Below are 18,616 nucleotides of genomic sequence, written 5' to 3'. Positions count from 1 at the left end.
TAGTCAAGGAAGGCGGTCGACGGAAGTATGAGTCAGTGAGCAGGCAGGAAACGAGAAGAGCAAACAATCTCGCACGTGAAGACTTGACTTACCAGCAACAAATGTGAAAATGTGGCTTGACGAAATGTTCCCAACGGGGCTGTCGACCCAAGTCAAAGTGAGAGACGTAGCTTGAGCGACCAATGTCCCAATTGTGGCCGTGCCGATGCCATTCGTGAACTGCAAGGTTGCACTTGCAGTGACTGCGGTACCATTCACTGCAACCCTGGCCAAAAAGCTCTGATCGGCCACCAAGTTACCAAACTGATCGCGCAAGCTTGCAGTAAAGGAGAGAGCGTTGGCCACGACGGTTTCGTTATTTGCAGTGACAAAGCTGAAATGAGTGGGGTTGCCAACCTCGATATCGACAACCGTGTCAGGTCGATCTATCGAAGTGGGTAGAGAGCTCCCTGCAAGCACTCGCAACGTATACTGGCCGGGCACTCGCGCCTGAAACGGAAAAGCACCAGAACCGGCGGAGAGAACCACTGTTTGGAGCGCAGCGACCCCACCGAGGACGATGGAGACGTTGACCGTGCCATTGCTGGCCGCTTGATTTCCAAAAGCATCGTAGATGACAACAAGAGCTCCAAAGGCATCATCAACGGAACCGTCAGTCACGTTTTCAATATGAGCGGAGGCAGGAGCAGCCGGTCTGACTGTGACCAAGAAAGTTGCAGATAGGTTCAGGGCTGCTGAAGACGCAGTTGGCTGGAGGGAGAGCGTCAAGGTTGTCGCTGTTGTTGAAATCACGGACACGGTTGCATCAGGGTCTAGTGTGGTGGTTGCGGATCCGACTATAGACCCGGGCAATGTTATAGCCAATGTAACGTCCGCAGCGGAAGCGGCCGCTTGATTGCCAAACTGATCCACTAGCTGCAGGGCAACGGCAAAAATTTCACCAGCCGTTGCTGCAGAAGCAGAGGTAAACGCCACAGCCGTCGCAGCTCCTACAGAATACAGACCCATGCAAAAATACGGGACGATTGCAAAAGAGATGGGGTGATGAATGTTGGCAGATAGTGTTGTGAGCCAAAGCAAGTTTCTTGAGTTTGCAAGACTTGCCTGCAGCAACTGCGAATTGTGTCGAACTGGAGGTCAGTGCAGTGTTTGGAAAGTTGATGCTGATTGTGCCGGGCTTCATCGTTGAAAAAGAGATTGTACCAACTCCAGCTACAACCGAAACAGACTGGGCTACTGTTTGGCCAACGGCATCTGTGATGGAGGCATCGACCACCCGGTTATCATTGGCCCGATTGCCAAAGCTATCTCGCAGCTCCACAGTAAAGTATTGTACGTGGTCAACAGTTTTGCTGCTGGCGCTGCGTGTGTCCTGAACCACGATGCTTGTAGCGACACCTGAGGATACGTCCATAAATCAGTCAATGGTCAAGGGTGCACAAACTCGTCTCAAGATTTCAGATTTCAACGTGGAAATTTTGAAAAAAACACATAAACAGAAGTCATGGGTAGAGAGAAGAGCATACCGGGCTGATACACGATGGTTTTCGTCGCTGAATAATCATAACCAGGGAACGAATCAGGCGAAGACGGCTCAAGACGAAAGAAGACCCTCTCAGCCGTGTTATCGAGCACAACGGAGGCTGCAGAGGATTCTCCATCGAAACTCAGGGTCGTCGTTCTCGGAATGACGGACCCATTGCCAATGAGCCTGAGCTGGCCTGTCACTGCTTGCGGTACGCCCGAGGCCTCGAGAGCTTGGACAGTCAAGGTGACAGCTGTGCCGACTGTTGGGTTGTCGTTGTTGGCCGTAAGGCTAAAACGAGAAGCTGCGGTGAATGCCGACGTCAGAAGTGAGTTCAAAGGCCTTCGATGTCTTTCAGTCCAAAATAGGCGCCCGCACATGAAGACCCAGCAGTGCATAATTCCCTCCCTTTTTGCTCTCATCTAACACAGGCTCTCGGTCGGCAGGCACAAGGCTCACCATCGGTGGTGGTCAGAAGAGACAAGATACAAAACGTCAAGATGTTCCAACGAGCACAGGGAAGGGGGAGGCCATGGCGAGGCATGTTGCGCGGGATGGATAAAACCCCGCGGGTCAGAAGATGCACACCCCGCTTGCGTCCTGGGTCTTGGCACACGGTTGTGCCAAGCGCGCCACGATCACCGATCGCGCAGCGCGCGGCAAAAAGGCTGATTCTCTGTGAAAGACCGGTTGGGGTTATACAAAGTGCCAAAGCCAGGTACAATGGATCAGCTACAAATCTTGTCCACGAGAGCCTGGTTGACTTCGGCAGCGGGAAGTTGACGAATGCCCTTCCCGCGACCAAGGAGGAGGTGCTGACTGAGTTGCAACTCAGTCTTGCAGGACGAGCTGGCTCTTTGTATTGTGCAGGGTGTAGCTTTCTTTATTGACGCGTTATTTTGTATGTCGTCTGTTGGTTGTTGGGCCGTCTACTCAACTACCCAGTAGAGTCGTTGTCGACGAGTGAAAAGTCAACGCGCTGATTTTTCAATTTAAACCCATTCACATTTTCACAAAGTTGCTCCTTTGCTCATCCTTTGACTTGGACAGCGAACCCTGCGCTACCAACCGTCAGCTTGCTTTGAAGGTTCGAGCAGAGAAGAAGCCCTTTCTTTCTGACATTTTGACCCAGAAAAAAAAAAATCCAAACATGGCTTTGCCGCCTCGACTTCGAGACGTGCTCAGGCAGCAAGGTCAGCGGCGGGTTCCGCTTGTCGCAAGCGTCGCCTTGCTTGGACCACTCCAGCATCGAACCGACGTCAATTGCTCAAGGATCTGGTTGACGCTTGTTGAATGAATTAGGCTTTGAACTGCAGGAGGCGCGTGGCTATGACATTGCCTCACTCAGTCAAGGTATGTAAGCATTGGACCACCGAACTGCAACGGCTCGATTCCGTTGGGGTTTTCGCTGGCTCGACCTCATCTGATCAATCTCTGGGCAATGCTGGTGGGCGTCTTGGGCTAGAGCTGGGCCTTGAAGCCAAAGATGCAGCAGCTGTGCTTCAAGCCGCACAAGGACGCAAGCCCGTGGGTTTTCAGGTAAAGCCTGCAAATGCATGAAATGCAAGCCTGCGCGCACGCACTTTGCATACTAGCCTCAATCTCTCGGCGATCTCCGCTGCAGTCTGGCTCCTCACGATTCTGAATTGCTGTGTTCTTGGGCGGGGGGCCGGGCTCTTTGGAATCGACCACGCAGAGTGCATACGAGGCGCTGCGACAGGAGCGCCACCTATCCTTCATTCCAACGATGAGCAAGACGTTGGATGCGTTGCTGACAGGGGGCGTGCCATGTGGTTGCTTGACGGAGGTGGCTGGTGCCCCTGGGTTGGGAAAAACTCAGCTGGGGTGAGCCACATGATCTTTGAAAGAGCAGGCTTGCAAGGCATTCATCCTAACCCGCCTTTTTCTGCTGTCCACGATGTAGAATGCAGTTGGCTCTAACGGCTCAGTGCGCTTCTGCTGGAGCCTTGGGCGCCAACCCCGAGATGCCCGCACCAAGCTGCATTTACATTGGTAAGCTCACCTAGATTTTGAGAGCTTGGATGATAATTCTTTTGCCCGCGAAGCCCGTTTCACCAAGCAACCCACTCGCTTGACCATGCTGGGCGGAAATCAGATTCTGAAGGCAGCTTCTCCGCGGTCAGGTTGCGGGAGATGGCTGTTGCCTTGGCAGCTGAGCTTCAGGACAGTCGTTTGGGTGGGTGCCCGCAAATACACGCCCGAGTTGATCAAGGTTGAGGCTGACTGTGAGCAGCAACTCACCTGGCAACTCCACTTGTGGCAGAGGTCCCTGCCGTTGAGACGATGCTGGAGCAGGTACATGTGGCGCGAGTGCTCAACTACAAAGAGCAGTTGGCTGTGGTTCACCAGCTACCAGAATTGGCGGCGCGCCTTGGCGGGGTACGTGCTGCAACCGTTTTTACCATGGCTGAGGTTCTTGCAATGAGGTCACACACCTTGGATGTCTCTTTTGTAGACGCGGCTAGTCATTTTGGACAGCGCTGCCTTTCATTTTCGAATCAATTTTCGGGATGCGGGCATGCGCACGCGTTTGCTGAACAATATGTGCCAGACGCTCATGAAATTCGCCCGCACCCACGGGGCAGCAGTCGTGTTGATCAATCAGATGACCACAAAGATTGCAGAAAACAATCAAGTCTCATTGGCCCCGGCCCTTGGTGACAGTTGGGGACATAACTGCACCAACCGTGTAGTCCTGGCCTGGCATGACAGACAGCGGTGAGTGGTGCTGCATGCCCTTTGCATCTCCTGCATTGTGCCTGGCTCGAATGGTCACGAGTTTTTGAGAGTTGTTGGGTGAAGAAAGGAACCCTCGAGGGGGGATATCAAAGTGACACAGATGGGGATTGGATTGGATAACAACGGCCGCGGGTGACTCGACGCACGGCGCCAGCAATGTTTTACACCCTCGTTTTTTTTTTCCTTCGCGGAAATTCAATGTCCGAGCCTAGTGGCAGCGCTTGTTGCAAGGCTTATCCTGGCTGGTGTTCTAGGGTCGCGACCTTGTACAAGTCATCGTTTTTACCAGATGGCGAAGCGCCCTATGCGGTTACGGTGCGCTCCTGAACCCCTTGGACAAGGCACATGCATCCAGGCCTGCTTGGTAACTGATTTTAACATTGGTTGGTTATGAATGGGCGCAGACCAGTGGCATTCGTGATGAGCACGCAGGCAGCAGCACGCTCGGCCCCGAGGCCAAGCGGCCGAAGCTAGTCAGCGAGCACGCCGCATGAAACGATCGTGCAATCTGCTTTAGGACGTTGGTTGTAGGTTGCCACGGCTTCCAGGGCGTCAAGAGCCGCACTGCCCTCATACAGTTGCCTGCAGCCAACGCCGTGTAATTGGTGGAGGGCCATTGTCAGCGGCATCACCATTTTTCGAATGCGCCGAGCGCATGAAAAAGACAGTCAAATCCATAAAAATCCAAGTCCATTGCGAACCGTGTCAAGCAAACGTACCCAAAAGCCACATATTTGGTGTTCATCCATTCCAGTGCGCTGAAGGAGATGAAAAACTAAATGACCCATCAAGTCACAATGCCCGGCCAGGTGATTACAATTGAGTTGGGGCAAACATGGTAGACAACGGGCTAGTTTTTGTTGAGCCGTGCAGCAACAAACCTGCGAAGCGTTTGAATGAAGGCCATTATTCGCCATGCCCAGACGCCCACGGCGGTCGTGCAGGATGGCAAAGTTTTCATCTTCAAACGTGTCTCCAAAAATGGAGCGGCCGCCATCACCAGCACCATCCACAATGTCTCCACCTTGGACCCAGCCACGAGGCTGGATGCGATGGAAAACCGAGTCTTTGTAAGTCAGAGTCTCGCCTGCGCGTTGTAGTGAAGAGTCGTTTCCGTCATCATTTGTGAGAAGTCGGGGCCCCCCAGCCGCGCTGACGAGCAGGCACAACACGCCAAACCCACCGTCTACTTTTGTGCCTGCACACAAGCCTTTGAAATTCTGGCAAGTCTTTGGCACCACGTCGCTAAACAGCTGGCAGACAAGACACAAAGGGTCGGTGCATCGGAGGTTGGTGGCGTGAGATCAAGCTGCTAGCAATTGAAAGGCGATGTGCTCAAGCTCACCTCAAACGTCATGGTGTACTCGCGGCCATCGATGGCCACGTCCATCGTTACAAAGTCATGCTGTCGCAAGTGCAAACGCGATGCGACAAAGCTGGGGTGAGTTGGGTGTGGACACCACGACCTTGCCGTAAGCATAACCACCGCCACAGGCGCCGTACACTGCCACCCAAAGGTGACGAGTCGCAAGCGACGTACCTTGGACTTTTTCCGGTAACTTTTGTCGTATGCCTGAGCCGCCGCTTGCAAGCTGGCCGGTTCGCTATTTATGGGGCGCCCCGACGCAAGAGGGAGAGAGGAGGCAAGCACCTTGTGAGTTTACACGATGTCGAGAACACAGGTGCGCGGCGTGCAGTACATTTCGACACCAACTATGTCGGTGGCTCAAAGCGCTTCTGACGCAGCCAGTCCGTGAAGGCGGCTTTGTCAGCAAACGGCTGGTCGTTGAGCACGGCAATGGCCAGCTCCTCAAGGTGAGCGTTATTCTACAATATAGGCGCGGCAAATGCATGCAGAAGGACAGACAGCATAGAAAGAAATGCGTCAACCATCGCGCCGGTAGAGCCAACCCATTGCATGTGTCGACCACAACTTGCTTACGTTTCGCAGCGAGGCAATGCGCACGATGGCGTCCAACTCGTTGTGATCTTCGATGGTCAGATTGACATCGCGTCGGCGCGGCGCAGCAAAGTCCTTGGCACCCAAAAGAAAGGTTCCGACACGCAGCGATGAGGGTGCCAAAATTGTGCATCGACGTGGATGCAAGGTCATCCAGCTAGCGCAGCAGACAGACCTCAGCCCACAGCCGCAGCTCCTGGAAGGCGGGGCTTCGTCGAAAGCCCACAATCGTCAACTTATCCGCCATGATGCTGTCACGCGAACACATGGCAACAAGGTCAATGCAAGCAACCTGAAGCACACTTCATGCTAGATGCGCGTGGTAGATACTTGTGACCATCGCCTCCCTCCCTCTGATTTGGTGCCTTGTCGTTTTCTCGCATGAACATACTCGATCAAGGATAAGGATTCTCACAAAAAAAAAAAAAAAATCGAGCATCTGCTTGTCTCGCTCCGTCCGCAAAGAACGAGTTCAGACAGTTGCCAACCGATACAAATATGAATGAGATTGACGGTGTTTTCCCTGTCAAAAGTTATAGACTTTTCAACAACCACGGCCCGTCGCTGTTTCTTTGGTTTTGTTGCTCCTTGCGTTTTTATTTTTGTGTTCTCGTGTCGTCGACGTCTAGCTCATCTTCTCAACTCAGGAACCAACAGAATGGCTGGTGGCGGTGTTCCCCCCTCTCAAGCCGGCAAGGGTCTCGGTGCCATCTTCAACAACCACACGACTGCTGGTCGCCGCAACGTGAGTTTTGAAGGCTTTTTTTCAAGGGATTTGTCGGTGTTCACACATAGCTCGCACAAAAGCCTTTGCCGAATGCACACCTCCATGGTGGTGGGAAACCGCTACTCAGCACGAATTTGTGATCCATGAGGAAGAAAAACACAATCACGAGAATTGATCGCGAGTCCATTGGGCTCAACCTGCGGCTTTTTTTTTTTTTTTACTCGTCGAGGACGTGCCTTGGTTTCGCTTTACAGCCACTGCACTCATGCCCGGTTGCGCGCTTGCTCGATAGTTGACCTTTGCCGTGGTTGCTGGATGGGTTGTGCTCATCAACCTTGCCACGAGCGGCAAGAAGAGCGAGGCCAAGTAATTGGATGGCTGCATAATGCCATGCCTGTGCTTACCAAGCTCTTCCCATCCCACTGAAAACAACATCATTGCCGCCACCTGCAAGTGTTGATTGCCATGAGACTCGTGCCCATTGCGAAGCAGACTTGTCATCGCTCCCATGAGCTGTCATTGGCTTGTTTGTATCACAGACTTAATCAACAACACGGGAGACGGCCGATGGTGCTGCTGCCGCTGCTGACTCTTGCTTACCACCTGTGAATTGGATGGATCTAGTGTGGTCTCTGCCATACCTCCTTGATGCGATGCGTCGTGGTTCATGACCGAGTGCTGTTTTGTTTTGTTTTTTCTTAAAGAAGAAAGCACGCTCCTTCATGGTTTCCGTAGAGGCCTCATTCCATCCTCTTACTTACCCGCTTTTTTTTGAACAATGTTGCTTTCCCACCATGATTACTTCTTCGGCACTCTTGACCGAGCTCGCTCAATCAAAGTTGTCAACGTACTGCTTTCTCCCTTCAGCTCTGGCTTTTCACAAACAGAAATAGAGAAGCGCTAGCTGGCGTGGGCATGCTCAATGTTATTCTATTTTCTTGTACAGATGGGCGGCAGCGAAGAAAACACAAAAGATGGAAACGATACGATCGTATTGGAGAAAAAAAAAGGAACAAAAATTTTATCTTTGAACAGCAAGCAATGCGCATCAAACACACACACACGTGTAACAAACAGAGGCTCTTGTTTCCAAGGTAGGCCGGCTGGCAGTGAAATTGGCACATGGACTAGATTTGGCCATCGTATTCACCGAACATATGGCCTCTCTACTCGATTGTCTGCAACAAAGCCGTCCGCTTCTCAGACTCTGAGAAAAGAGCGCGAACCAAGCTCCGCAGCTCGTCACCCGAGAAGAGCCATTCGTGACGCTAAGAAAACACGAAGAAACAATACCATTACGTGAGAGGTAAATTTGGTTATCGCCCTTCTTGCACTTGACCGAGAATCACCTACAGCCGAGGTCAGACAACACACGAACCTGATGCTTCTCGGCGATTTCACTGAGCCGCGCGTTCAAAATTTCTTGGAGCTGCAAGTCATATGAGGCAATCGAAGCAAGTCAGCCAACCCAGCCAGGAGTGGATCGAGATATGTCAAGCCCATTTCCAGCACAATCAACCGACCTGAGTAAACTTAGCCCATGCAGTCACCGCGCTGGCCAAGTCTTGACCAGCACCCTCCAAGAGTAAGCACACGGCATCGGCAGGCGAGCGCAGCAGGTCATGCAGCAGCTCTGATTCCTCCACGGAAATATCGCGTAACGCAATGATTTCCTGCATAATATGATCAAGGACAGCGCTCACCAATGCTCCCATGGTCGACTCGTACAGCTCGGCGGTCATGAGCCCCTGCCCATTGTTCATCACCCATCGCGCTGGTAAGCCTTGGCGGTGTTCCTGCAGTGTGGTGACAATGTGCAAACATGCGAGCGTACCTTCCAAATCTTTGAAAGCACCGTAAGCTGATGCAGAGCTTGACTAATGGCATTGTCAACTTTCTCGTAGGCGCGCGGCTCCTCCAAGCCTGAAAATCCTGAAGCGTCACAAACAAGGGCAGGATCAACAGGTCAGCTCACCCTCAAGCCACGTTCTTGGTCGCTTGGCGGGCACAAAATTGCTGCGTTGACCCTTGACCAGCTGGAGACGTGACCCAGGCGAGGCAAATTTACCATTGAGACCGTCGAAGCTGCTCATAATCTGCTCGTGTTGCGCGTTGAGCATGCGGGTCAAGAATTGCTCGCCCATCAATCGGAAAACGGGAACCTGTCAGCATACCAGCCACAAGCAAAGAAAACAATTTAGGCAACGAATTGTGTGCAGGTCGAAAATCGTGCTCGAGCAATCCGCACCAGATCGACAAAAGTTGCCAATTGAACGGTATCTGTGGGCAAGTATTGCTTGTACAAGTGGGACATGGCTGTCAGATGGTAAGCGATGTAATTACAATCGTTGTAAAAGATCACAGCTGGCTGGGGCACTGTTCACGGTAAGGCAAAAAGAACCCGTGAGGAGCAGCAGCATCATTCGAGCAAGCAACGCCTTTGCCCGCCGGCTAGCAGGAAAACGATTGAGAATTACAACATCAACCCTGTGGCAGCCTTTCCTGGGCCTCTAACAACGCTCAACCAACCGCTATCCATGGCTGCCTTGGAGTGTGCAGGCACAACCGCTCGAAACAGATCAAAAACGTCTCGCACGGAGCCGAAACAGTGCAGAGCCCTAGGAGAAGTCAGAAGAACAAATGAGCTGGCTGTGCGCATGTGTGTGTGTGTGTGTGTGTGTGTGTGTGTGTGTGTGTGTGTGTGTGTGTGTGTGTGTGTGTGTGTGTGTGTGTGTGTGTGTGTGTGTGTGTGTGTGTGTGTGTGTGTGTGTGTGTGTGTGTGTGAGTCGATGAGTGCACCAACGAAACAACATACTCGCAAGACCAGCACACGAGGCCACATGACCCGGTGTGCTTGCTGGTACATACCATGCGCTGACGATTGGCAGTCAGGTTGATGTGATCGCGCACGTAGTCGCGCAATTGGCTGACTTCCTCTGTCTGCAGCCCAAAAGTGTCTTGCAATGATGCCTCCATGGCGTCAACTTCTTCCTTGAGAGCCTCAAAGGCCGAGGTTTCCGCATCAGCAAGGGGCACAAGGCTTGCAATGCCGTCTTGAACAATGCACGGGGCTCCAGCACGATAGAGGGCCAGGCCAAAGGCTGCAGTGATTTGGGCTGTCGCCTTTTCGTCTGCATCGCCACCCGCCGAGGCGAATATTTGTTGCTGGAAGGTCTCAAAGATTTGCTTGAGCACACCCAGGCCGTCGGCTGCGCACGGAATTCCGGAGGGGCGTCGTCAGTTGAGCAGATGCAGAGGAGCAATAGTCGCAGCGCCTCATCTGTAGCAGAAGAAGCAAATCAATCCGACATACTCATATCCTTGACTCGGATTTTGGCACGACCGGCCGCGGACCGTTTGCCTTTGGCAGCAGCACCACTTGGACGAGCCGTCCAAGTTAAGTGTAGACTTTGATGCTGTGATTTGATGCTGAGCGTAGCCCTGCAAGACCAGATACAAGATGTAAGAACGTGTGCGCAATGCTGGGAACGACGACCGAAACGAAAAGGGCGTCAGTTTGAGCAAGCAGGCCGATAACTGACGAGGGATGGCGCATAAGAGGTGCAACGACGTCGCGAACAAACAAAGAGCCTAGGAGCTCCAGCTTGCTGCCTAAAACCTCCAGGGCATCAAAGGCGCGCAACACCTCGAAGAGAGAAACAGTCACAGAGGAGCTGGCAGCTACATATGCACAACAGCCGTGGGGAGGCAGGCAAGAGCAGCAGAGCACGCATCAGCAGTGAAAGCAAGAACAAGGCAAACAGCCGTCATCCAATGATTCGTTGGATGAAAAGATGAGAAGCGTTTGGCGCTGACGCACAAAGAACCTCCTTGGCCAAATGAATGCTGCTTGCTGGCAAGCCTCCCGCGTCAGTCTGATGAAAGACGATGGCACGGCGCCACATGTCATCCAGTTGGCTGGCGAGGTGAGCGCGGCGGTTTCGGCCTTCGCTCTATGCATATGAAAATGTCATGTGTGAGTGGTGGAGCCTGCGTGATTTTTCTGTAAATCGGACAGGCCGCAAGGTGCTTTTCCATTTGCCCTGGTTTCCCAGAGCTTTGACATTCGAACCTTGAGAAGGCGAAATATGGTGGCGTTGCAGATTTGCTCATCAGCCACATTCTCGTCGCTCAATGCTTTGTCCTAGGGATATTTTCGAAAGCAGGAAGAAGGAGACGAAATCAGGGCGTAATGGGAACGTCGAGGCACCCAAGAATCGATCGACGGCGGAACATGATGCTAGCCTCCAAAGTATCAATGTCAAAGCAAATGCAAAGGCATCGACAATCTCACCATGGCTTGACTGAGCAGGGCTGCCTCGTAAAGATGACCTTGCTCCATCTGCTCCTCGAAGCGATTGAGCTGATTATCAACCTGTTTGAGACATGCGCCTCAGGCTCATCGTGAGGACTAGAGCTTCAGATGGCAGAATGGAGCTATTGCCGACGCACCTGTGACAAACTCTTCAAAGCATTGATGGTACGTATGGTGGTTTTGAGCTGCGTAGCCAGCACGCGTTGCTCACGCACATCGCTGACCAGCTCCTTGAGTTGTGAGCTCTACGTGTGGGACCGCCCGAGTGATGCAGATGAGAACGATGGCACTCGGCGCTCCCGCCAGTTTCAAAAGAGGGAGAGCAGCGTCAAAAGCGTAAAGGAACGCACTTGCACGCTGGAGGTGAGCGTTGCAATGCGGTCATCCAGGACGGCAAGACGGTCCTGAATCTCCTCTTGCGACTCGAAAGTTGCCGTAAACTTATCATGGTGCGCCGAGATGGACTCGTAAATCTGGCTCTTGAGCTCATCGATTTTCTGTGTAATGGTGCAAATACACTTGTCCAAGTCTCCTCGATTGACAATGGTCATATCGCTGCCACTCTGTTGTTGCTGCTGCAACTGCTGATCCAACATACTCACGCCCAAGGCCGCCATGGTGGCCATCCCTGCTGACCTGCTTGTCCAAAAGTGCAACTGTCGAACAAAATGACGAAAATGCACAAAAAGAGTAACACGGCTTCACCATGACATTGTTTTCTTTTGTTTTTTGGGGCAACTTTTTTTTTTTTTTGAAATTCGCCGCGAAACTCTAAATTTGGGCGATTCGTCTATGTTAGGGTGAACGTTTTTATATTCTGAAGATGTAATTTTCACATTAGGTCGAAAAGAAAGGAGTTTTCTTTTTGGAATTTTGTTGTGCAAAGGGCAAGTCGTCACCTTGAAATTTGGCGGCAGCGTGTTGGCCCAAGTAGGTGCGTGTTCAAGGGCGAAGTTGGCTGGCTTTATGAACGTTCATTTGGCAAACTCGTCTTCTTATCACGCCTCCCATCCCTTTGCTTTTAGACGTTTTAGACCTGAGGTGTTGTGCGCGCCAGCGCCGGCATCCAACCGTCGTTGCTAGCTCGCGTTGACTTGATCGAGTCTGTACAAGGCCCTCTCTGGGCTGCGTCGCTAACTGGCTTTCTCAATCATGGCCACTGAAAACGTGTCTCGCCTTCGTGAGTGGGTGTCTTTGGAACATTGGGAACGACCTGGCCAAGCCTCAGTGACGCTGAATCACACTCATTCGATAAACGCTTTTCGGCTTGGTCGTGTCATGAAACGCAGAGGACTTTGTGGCCCACTCTGACAAGGTCAACTGCATCGCCATTGGCCGCAATGCCGGTCGCTACTTGGCAACTGGTGGTGAGGACCGTAAGGTCAACATCTGGCACATTGGCAAGCCTAACGCCGTGGCCGTAAGTCCGCAGAGGAAATCCTCACTCTCTTTCTCTCTTTCTCACTCTCTCCTCTCTCCCTCTCTTTCGGTCTTGCGCTCTCTGTACCGCATATCCACTCGCTCCCTCTTGTGTGAAGATGCTGAGACCCACTTCTTTTTGCATCTGCTGTACTGCGCACCGCCTCAATTTTGACTGCGTCACAGACACTTGCTGGCCATACATCTCCGGTCGAGTGTGTGCGCTTTGACAACACCGATGAGGTTGTGGTAGCTGGGTCTTCCTCCGGCACGCTTAAGCTCTGGGACGTCAAGCAAGGCAAAGGTTGGTGCGCTGTACCAAAGCTTGCCGCTTCTGTTGTTTGCCACGCCACCTTTACTTACTCGCCCCCGACCCTCGCCGCGGGTCCTTCTCCCTCGATATTCCTGCAGCCGTGCGAACGCTCACGGGTCACAAAAGCAATATCCGGTGCCTTGACTTTCACCCCTATGGCGATTTCATCGCCTCGGGCTCTCAAGATACCAATCTCAAGGTAGATGGATCTTCAAGCATACACCTATCTCCCCGGAATCTCGCCTGAACAAGGCATCCGACACTGATTCGGGGCTCGTGCTCTCAATGACGTTAGATCTGGGACATTCGCCGCAAAGGCTGCATTCAAACCTACAAAGGCCATACAGAGGCCATCAATGTTCTCAGCTTCAGTCCTGATGGCCATTGGGTCGTCTCTGGTGGCGAGGACGGCGTTGTCAAGGTATGATTTGAGGCACGCGTGTGCCCCATCTTTTGCCCGCATTCACTGCCCACTGCCCACTGCCAGCTCACTCTTGCCTTGATTAGCTGTGGGACTTGACAGCAGGCAAACTCATGACCGAGTTTCGAGACCACGCCGGCCCCGTCACAGATCTGCAATTTCATCCTTCAGAGTTTTTACTGGCCACAGGCAGCGCCGACCGGTCGGTTCAGCAGCCACCACGCCTAGCCACCCTTGCCCTGTCGGTTGATTTGCTCGATTGACCTGCCTCACCTGTGCAACGCGCTGCACCCGTGCGGGTAGGACCGTCAAATTCTGGGATTTGGAGTCCTTTCAATGTGTCTCGACCTCCCGCCCCGAATCGTCGCGCGTCCGGTGCGCTTGCTGACAAGCGCTTGTGAACATGTGCCGTGTACTAGTCGTACATGTATTCCACAAACACGCCTGCTCATTGCTGCGCATGTATGTGTCCATCACAGGCGCATCTGCTTTGATCCTTTGGGCCGAGCCCTGTACAGTGGCTCGAAGGATTCATTCAAGGTGTACGGTTGGGAGCCAGAAGTCACGTACGACTCTTTGTCCATGGGCTGGGGCCGTTTGCAAGATATGCACGTGAAAGATCCGGAGGGAACAACGCTGGTACAATTTTATTTTACTTTGCGCTACTCAAACTCGCCGAATCAGCCTCCGGCCTGCTCGCATGGGCGCAACCGACTCATCCGACCAAATTTTGACTTTTTCATCTCGCGCGACTCGCTTCGCCTTGCGTAGGTTGCTGCTTCTTGCCACAACGAGAGCGTCAGTGTCTGGCTTGTTGATCTTCAGAATATCAATTTTGATCGCAACAACGCAAAACCGTAAGATGCACGATATCTCCACTCTGTGTGCCATTCCGTTGTCTGCTCCGACCTATTTTATTAAGGCCTGCTCTTGTGTGTCTGAGTGTGTTTATATTCCCCGGTTTGCTTCTTTGTTTCTTGGAGTTGTTGCTCCTAGCTTAACAGTCTGCGTTGCTTGGTTGTCCTTTAAGCCTCATGCCAACGATGTGCGCTGTCAATGTGTTTCTGTCAGGGACGCTCGAGAACCTCGCTCAGCTGCCGCAGCCCGAGCACCCAGCAAAGCAGAAACCCCACGCGCTGCCAATGCAAGGTAGCATCTCACGACTAAGCACCAATGGCACAAAAACAAATGGTTGTGCTTGGCTCACGCTGCTGTTGAACTCGTTGCTCCATGCCAATGTTTGCACACCATCTAGTGCCGAAACACAAGTGGTCAACCGCAATTCAACGATGACCTCGGACGCAGGTGCTGTCTTGTTTGATCGATGAACTATTCCCTCACTGACTCGAGCACCTTCTTTGCTCATTCATTGGCTCACAAACCTCGCTGTCGAAATGATTGTGGGGCGCACAGACTCTGCACAGCGACCGCGGGCGCTGCCTCGCGCGCCAGCAGCGACTGCCAACGCCGCACGACCCCGCATCTCCTCCTCCAGCTCGACTACGGCCTCATCGGGCGCAGCTCAGCTGAATGTTCCAGCGCCTAAGACCGAGCCAAATGGTACCCAGGCCCTAAAGAGGTCCTGGAACAAGACAGATCGCCCAGTTATCCCTTCCACTCGCGACAAACCGCTGGATTTGGACGTTTCCGAGTTTCTGCCGGTTCGTGCTTCATGTGCCTAGCCGCCATGCTGGCGAGGTTGCCATTTGTGAAGAACTCACCTGTGGCAATTTTCGTCCTTCTTCCCTCGCCGTGATGGCTTTGTAGTCCCCGATTCAAGACGTGAAACGGAACGCAAGTCAGACAGAGGATGAATTGCTGGCGAGCCTTCGCTCTGGTATAACCCATGTTCACCGCCTGTTTTGGTCCACCCCTGAGCTGCTTCTCCCGTGTCTCAAGCTAGAGCTCATCACCTACTTGCCCCTGACTTTTGCGACTTGGACTGTTGCCAGGCCATACGTCGATGATGACCATCATGAGCACGCGAGCTCGCAACATTCAAATTGTGAAGAAGATTTGGGCGCAAGGCCGCCATAGGGTGAGTGAAACCAGGCTGACGCCGAGTTCTCAGCATCCCCAACATCTCATTTTTTTTTCTTTTTTGGGGACTGCTGTGAGGCAGCAAGCGCTAGAGCAGATGGTAGACCTTGAGGACAATGCTGCGCTTGTGGATCTTCTGGTGAGGCTGTTGCCATACCTGTGCTTGCGTCTTGTTCAATCCACCGTCAACTTGCTTTCATGTCTGCTTCGTTCCCTATCATGGAATGCCTCATCTGTATGTTGCTCCGTGGCCTGATATTCATCTCGCCATGACAGAATTTGATGCTGGCCAACCCAAACGTCTGGACACTGGACTGTGCGGTGGCTGTACTTCCAGCCTTTGCTAACCTCATCAATAGCAAGCATGAAACGTGAGTGTCGCCTCACAAGTCCAATGTGCTGAGCGAGGAGAGCCATGCGCCTTGCACAATAATGGGCTGGGCTGGGCTGGTAGTTCCCAGACAGATACACCCATCCATGTTCAAAGCTTTACGTCACTGAGCATGCGCGTGTCTTTTTTCGTGTCTGGGAAGTGTGCAACTCGTCTGGCTCACTTCACCGCATCTGGTTGTATGCCTTGCTTCCACCAGGTACGTCATTGCTGCCTGTCAAACCACCAACTTTCTGCTCAAGAGCTTCGGGACGATGATCCATGCAGCGGGGATGACGGCAGCGGCAGGGCGCAGCGTTGACGTGTCCAAGGAAGAGCGCCATGAGAAGTGCTGTGCCTGTTATGAGAGCTTGCAAGTGGTAAAGGAGGCTCTACAAGCACGCAGCGATGAAAGCGGCAAGCTTGGCTCGGCCATTCGCAAAGCCATGCGCGCCATTGAAGTCATGTAGAACGTGTGTGGGTATGTGTGTGTGTGAGAGAGAGAGAGAGAGTTGTGCAACACAGGGCCGAGCTCTCGTGAATTTTTCCGTTTGTCTTGGTGCCGCAAAGTAATTTTACCAAGTGTCCCCCACCCCCCAATTGTAAGTTTTGAAGGAAACAAGTGACACGAAGCGCAACCCAACCAGTTCATGTCACCCCACAATATTGCGTTTGGTTCTTGGGCCAATGTGTGGCGGTCGCGCTGCAACAAAGGGACCCTTTTTCATGCTCGTACACAAGTCCACGATGCCGGATCACCACTGCAGGCCTCACACCAACGACTTATGACTTGTTGATAATAAATCGGTTTTTGGGTTTATTGTTTGATTGTTTTCTGAGGAAGGCGCGTGCTGGGGGCTGTACGTCAAGAGGTGATGAAGTGCACCATCGTGCCCCGATCTCGCCAAGTAATCTCAACACCAAATCCACGTGAGAGCGCCGCGATGCAATTTATCCGCCAAATGACTTCATCACCAACCCAACCGCGCCTTTTGGCCCAACAGCACATGCCTTGAACGTGTTATTCGTAGCAAGAACAACAAACCGTAACACAGCTTCCTCTGCTCGGAAACAATTTCCCCCATTGATCGGTGCATGTATGCACTTAATCCCATATTCAAAGGTCACCATGATGTGATAATCGTTTGTGCTTGTGGTGATCTGAACATCTTGCCTCTTGCTATGGAAACCTTTTGAATTGTTGGTAGTTGGTGAGATTGTACCTGTGGTCAAGTTGACCGTCACAGCACCTCGCTCGCCCTACTGCTCCGATGACGTTATGATGAAGCGGGCGTGAAGGGGAGAAAGGACTGCTCCGAGGCAAACAGGATGAGGCTTTTTACTGAAGCAGGACAAGCTCGCGTCAGCTAGCATGTGCACTTGGCATTCGACACACGACAACAGCCAAAAAAAAAACCACCCTCGCCACGTGCTGACGATAAATCAAGGAGCAGATCCGTAAAATAGCAAAACCTAAAGCGAAAGTGTTTCCCTCCTCCTAGCGCAAGCTTGAGGCATCAGCATGTACGGTCGTGGCAACATCTGAAGATTTAGGAGGGAGGTAAATTATTGATAGCTGGCATGCGACACCTCGTTCGATCCCACCACCCAATGGGTACGACCATCACAATCTTGGGTTTGTTTCAGGGTACCCCGATGCATTGGCTGTGACTGAAGTGCTCTGCAATGACTCACCCCTCCTTCTCAGCCGAGTTTTTGTCTCATTACACTCAAACTCGAAGCACAGAGGAAGGCAACACAGCTGTGCCGCCAGGCAGCGCCCTCAAAGCTCTCGCTCTTGTGGGGGAATCAATGGTTGCGGAAACGTGCATTTTCCAGCAGCGCGAGCGAGGCTTGGCCAGCCACGGTTCACTGGTTGAACTCTGTCAAAATGTCCCACCTAGAGGCGCTTGCTCCAGAGCTGGGGGTGTTTGGTACTGTCGCCAATAATGAGCCGTCCTATTTGGCCCGTGTATGGCCTGCCCAAGAGATCCTAAGTGAGCCATGGTTTTGCCTGCCAGAGACGGATGACTTCCACACCCTATCCGCCCTGGATCTAGCAGAGCAGAGCGCAAGCGACCTTGGGCAAAGCTATCATCAAGAGGCATCTCCCGACACCTCCGACTGGCTAGACGACATGATATCCGGGCTTTGCAGCCCGATCTCCAAACGAGGCGACTCGCCCGTAACAATGGCCAAAACTTGCCCTCGCACTGCAAAACGCCCTCCCAGCCCTTGCTGGGTAGGTGTGCCCTTGGCAGCCTTCGGCGGAATGAAATCGGATCTGGATGCCGCCAGCCCCACGCCTCTGCCACGGCTGCGAGTGCAGATATGCACCGCTCCCTCGACGGCAGCAACAAGCAAAGTCCCAGCCACGAGCCAGCCTCTGCCTCGCAATATCGGCGTGGCTGCTCAACTTTTCACGCCCAATCTCTCTTGCCACGGAATACCAGCACAACCCGTTTCGGCTGGAAAGGGTTATCAAGAGATTGATGCCTGCAGTAGCAACTGGGAGTTTCTCTCTTTTTGGCAGGAGGGCCGAGCCTCCATGCCAATGGGCTACCCAAACTAGCGACCTAAATGTAGCTTTTAGTTTCGTCAAGGCGCTGAGCCTGGCCACGGAGATTTGTTGAAAGATGACCAGCTGCCGTGCTTGTGATTACGCGAATTGATTTCAATATTTGATGCCCAAGTGGATCAACACGTCCCCGAGATAATCATCCTTCGAGGGGGAAGCTGCATATCACGCCTGAAACCATCTTTTGA

The 18,616-nt window shown here is 52.7% G+C and overlaps 5 protein-coding genes across 5 annotated transcripts in view; 2 read left to right on the top strand and 3 right to left on the bottom strand.

Moving 5' to 3' along the window:
• Positions 1-1,008, bottom strand: part of MONBRDRAFT_31171 (uncharacterized protein) — a gene marked incomplete at both ends in the record, with an annotated part of 35,040 nt that extends 34,032 nt beyond the window's left edge. Inside the window, one exon of the mRNA XM_001742956.1 lies at positions 93-1,008. Coding sequence (XP_001743008.1) covers positions 93-1,008 — 916 coding nt within the window. The remainder of the gene's footprint in view (positions 1-92) is intronic.
• A 3,905-nt stretch (positions 1,009-4,913) lies between these two features.
• MONBRDRAFT_14262 (uncharacterized protein) lies at positions 4,914-5,550 on the bottom strand (the record flags this gene model as incomplete). The annotated part of the gene is made up of 3 exons (XM_001742955.1): positions 4,914-5,060; positions 5,167-5,367; positions 5,458-5,550. Coding segments are annotated over 3 exons (441 nt in total), but the record flags the coding sequence as incomplete, so codon positions are not given.
• A 2,339-nt stretch (positions 5,551-7,889) lies between these two features.
• MONBRDRAFT_31170 (uncharacterized protein) lies at positions 7,890-11,904 on the bottom strand (the record flags this gene model as incomplete). Its single annotated transcript, XM_001742954.1, has 16 exons — positions 7,890-8,240; positions 8,351-8,401; positions 8,496-8,645; positions 8,676-8,768; positions 8,807-8,904; positions 9,041-9,134; positions 9,221-9,348; positions 9,502-9,590; positions 9,788-10,181; positions 10,286-10,413; positions 10,515-10,653; positions 10,793-10,925; positions 11,045-11,116; positions 11,267-11,347; positions 11,425-11,532; positions 11,638-11,904. The coding sequence occupies 16 exons, from the start codon at positions 11,902-11,904 to the stop codon at positions 8,139-8,141; spliced, it is 2,127 nt and encodes a 708-aa protein (XP_001743006.1). The 3' UTR covers positions 7,890-8,138.
• Positions 11,905-12,439: 535 nt separating this feature from the next.
• MONBRDRAFT_22808 (uncharacterized protein) lies at positions 12,440-16,320 on the top strand (the record flags this gene model as incomplete). Its single annotated transcript, XM_001743276.1, has 15 exons — positions 12,440-12,467; positions 12,577-12,707; positions 12,893-13,010; positions 13,118-13,218; positions 13,315-13,440; positions 13,527-13,642; positions 13,744-13,815; positions 13,920-14,079; positions 14,212-14,297; positions 14,696-14,745; positions 14,854-15,101; positions 15,208-15,277; positions 15,393-15,478; positions 15,757-15,851; positions 16,071-16,320. The coding sequence occupies 15 exons, from the start codon at positions 12,440-12,442 to the stop codon at positions 16,318-16,320; spliced, it is 1,737 nt and encodes a 578-aa protein (XP_001743328.1).
• Positions 16,321-17,741: 1,421 nt separating this feature from the next.
• On the top strand, positions 17,742-18,422 carry MONBRDRAFT_5681 (uncharacterized protein; the record flags this gene model as incomplete). Its single annotated transcript, XM_001743275.1, has 1 exon — positions 17,742-18,422. The coding sequence occupies one exon, from the start codon at positions 17,742-17,744 to the stop codon at positions 18,420-18,422; it is 681 nt and encodes a 226-aa protein (XP_001743327.1).
• Between the last annotated feature and the right edge of the window lie 194 nt (positions 18,423-18,616).

Source organism: Monosiga brevicollis, genomic scaffold (genome assembly GCF_000002865.3).
Source record: "Monosiga brevicollis MX1 MONBRscaffold_3 genomic scaffold, whole genome shotgun sequence".
In the NCBI taxonomy this organism is placed as follows: Eukaryota; class Choanoflagellata; order Craspedida; family Salpingoecidae; genus Monosiga; species Monosiga brevicollis.
The sequence above is the reverse complement of the archived record's forward strand: the minus strand, read 5'-3'. Positions and strand labels throughout refer to the sequence as shown.